At 36.7% G+C, this 2,427-nt stretch overlaps 1 protein-coding gene across 1 annotated transcript; it reads right to left on the minus strand.

Annotated features, from left to right (window-relative positions):
• Positions 1 to 1,263: 1,263 nt before the first annotated feature.
• LOC142173672 (bifunctional phosphatase IMPL2, chloroplastic-like) lies at positions 1,264 to 1,833 on the minus strand. The gene has a single exon (XM_075239289.1). It carries the CDS (start codon positions 1,831 to 1,833, stop codon positions 1,264 to 1,266), a length of 570 nt encoding a protein of 189 aa, XP_075095390.1.
• Between the last annotated feature and the right edge of the window lie 594 nt (positions 1,834 to 2,427).

The raw sequence follows: 2,427 nt of genomic DNA on the forward strand, positions 1-2,427 counted from the left end.
TTTGGCTGGAAAAGTAGTCAGCGCCGTGCGTACAATCTAACTAGATTAAAGTAAATCTGCTGGAAGTCCACATGATTTCTTCCTTGTTATGAATTGCAGTAAGCTCTGACTTGATTCAAATTGTAGTCTAAGCTGATATAATTGTATCTTTGGCTAATATAAAGAAGGTCTTTGTTGTATGGTGGATAACTTTTTAAATGATTGCTGCCATTTCTATGAAAATTTGGCTATAAATGGAATTCAGATAATTCCTCTATGTGTCCATGTTACATGCCTTCATTGTGTGAAAGGTGGGATGCTGGGCTTTGCTTATGTTTTGGCTTCTGTTTGGGAGAACTTGGCTCTCAGGATTCGACTATATCGTTGACTTATGATGTAATTTAACTGATTCTGTTGTTTAAAACGACTGTGCAAGTTGTTCTTTATGAAGTTTAAGTGTTGATGAATTTTAGTTAGATTTCTTGATGTAGAAAAGGAAATAAGGTATTTTTGCTTCTGTGTCAAATGGTCTGCTCTTTTTTTGTCAGCGGGGCTATAGCACCCTATTCTGCAGAGCAGTTCTGAATGTATTATCTGAGTTTAAGATTTGAATCATCAATCTCACATGAGAAGTGTAACTGATGCTGTTGCAATTGATTTTTTTTTTTTCTGTTCAAAGAAGTGCAGGTAGAGATGCATATACTTTTGAGCAAATATGCAGATAGTAAAACCCTCAATGCTAATGTCATCGTTTAAGAAGTTTCCTGGTTTCTGGAGTTCTTTATTTTTCAATGTCCTGTCATAATTTCGAAGGAAATTTCTCAGAACAATGTAGGAGTTTAGCCATGACATGATATAGACAAATCTACGTGGCTCTCCTATCCTTGTTCGAGTTTTTGGAACAAACAACTCTCCCCAAAATGACTAAATGGCAGTAATCATTTGTGAAGGTAATGGAGGTGTGGTAAACAAAAGGATTATACTGCAATCATCCTAACACATATGCTACAGTTTTCTCAAGATAAGTTTACCATAACAAAGACCTTTCTATATACTAATCAGCTTACACTCTACTTAATCAAGTCAGAGCTTACTGCAATTCATAACAAATGATAATATCATGTGGACTTAAAGTATATGTAATTTAACTTAGTTAAATTCAACTCAAGGCGCTAACTAGCTTTGCAAACAAAAGCTAAACAGAAACTATTTCGTAATTTGCTAACACTAAGTAACATTACAAAACCGCATATATAAACTCTATGAAATAACTAACTAAACAAGTCAATGTGAAAGTGCAGATATAACATGTTGATGAATGTTTTTTCCGGCAGTAGCCACAATCTTAAATCCGCCTTCCGGTACCGGAGTTGAAGCATTCCAGAGAAGCTCACGCCCTTCCCAATCAGTAACAATGCCGCCGGCGCCCTCAACCACCGGAACAAGGGCGAGAAAATCATAAGGATCAAGAGCACAATCCACTACAACATCAGCAAAACCCGAAGCCAACTCACCAAAAACAATACAATTTCCATTAAATAACCTCTTACCCACCTTCTTCGAAAGTGAATCATAGGCTCTCTTCGCATCGTCGTTGTAAGGAGCATTATCGCGATTGTGCCAACCGGTTTCTTCCCCATAAATCGAATGGGAAGGAAAAGCGTCTAGAATCACGGAGACTATGGCCTGTTCGGCTTCCACGTCAGCGCGGGTGACTGGTCCGTCACCGTCTTTTTCTCTGAACTGGAATCTCGTGGCATTGTTGGAATAGTGTTTTCGCACTACTTCTCCTGCAGCATCTGCAGCTTTATTGGCAATTTCGGAAAGTTGAATTAGCTCCATGTCTGTAGCCATTATTCTAAGTTCAGTGATCTGGGCCTGAAGGGGAGGGATAGAAGAAAAAGGAGAACTTTCAGAATCCAAATAGGGAAAGGGCACTCAATTTGCTTCAATGGTGTAAGCCTCTGATGATACTGTAAAACAGGACTATATTTATTATTAATACAAGAAGCCAGAATTCTTCCTCTTTTTGGTCATAATCCTAAACAAACTCGGTAAAATAGAGTCCAAGTTGCCATTTTCCAAAAATAACTTCTCTCGTCCAAGTGCAATTATATTATTTCGAAGAATTAACCCAAATAGTCTCCAAACTAATCGCTTAAATTAAAAATAGGCGGTGGAGATATTGTGTTATATATATATATATATATATATATATAATGAATATATAATTTATGTATATGGTTAGAAAAAGTAAACAATAGATATGATCGACTGCGTTAAAATCCCGAGCCCGCGAAACCTACTCTCATTGCTTAAGGTTTTTTCAGGGCCCAATATAGGCACGGTGAGTTCTTTTATAGTACTACTACAATGAATAACTTCTTTTAATTTGGGATGAAAATTATATTTCCTTTTTCTTAATTAACATAAAACGTTCACATTATA

The sequence above is a fragment of the Nicotiana tabacum genome, chromosome 19 (genome assembly GCF_000715075.1).
Source record: "Nicotiana tabacum cultivar K326 chromosome 19, ASM71507v2, whole genome shotgun sequence".
Lineage (NCBI taxonomy): Eukaryota > Viridiplantae > Streptophyta > Magnoliopsida > Solanales > Solanaceae > Nicotiana > Nicotiana tabacum.

Bases quoted from the DNA above. Each gene is read 5' to 3' on its own strand.
- LOC142173672 (XM_075239289.1), bottom strand. From the start codon at position 1,833: ATGGCTACAGACATGGAGCTAATTCAACTTTCCGAAATTGCCAATAAA.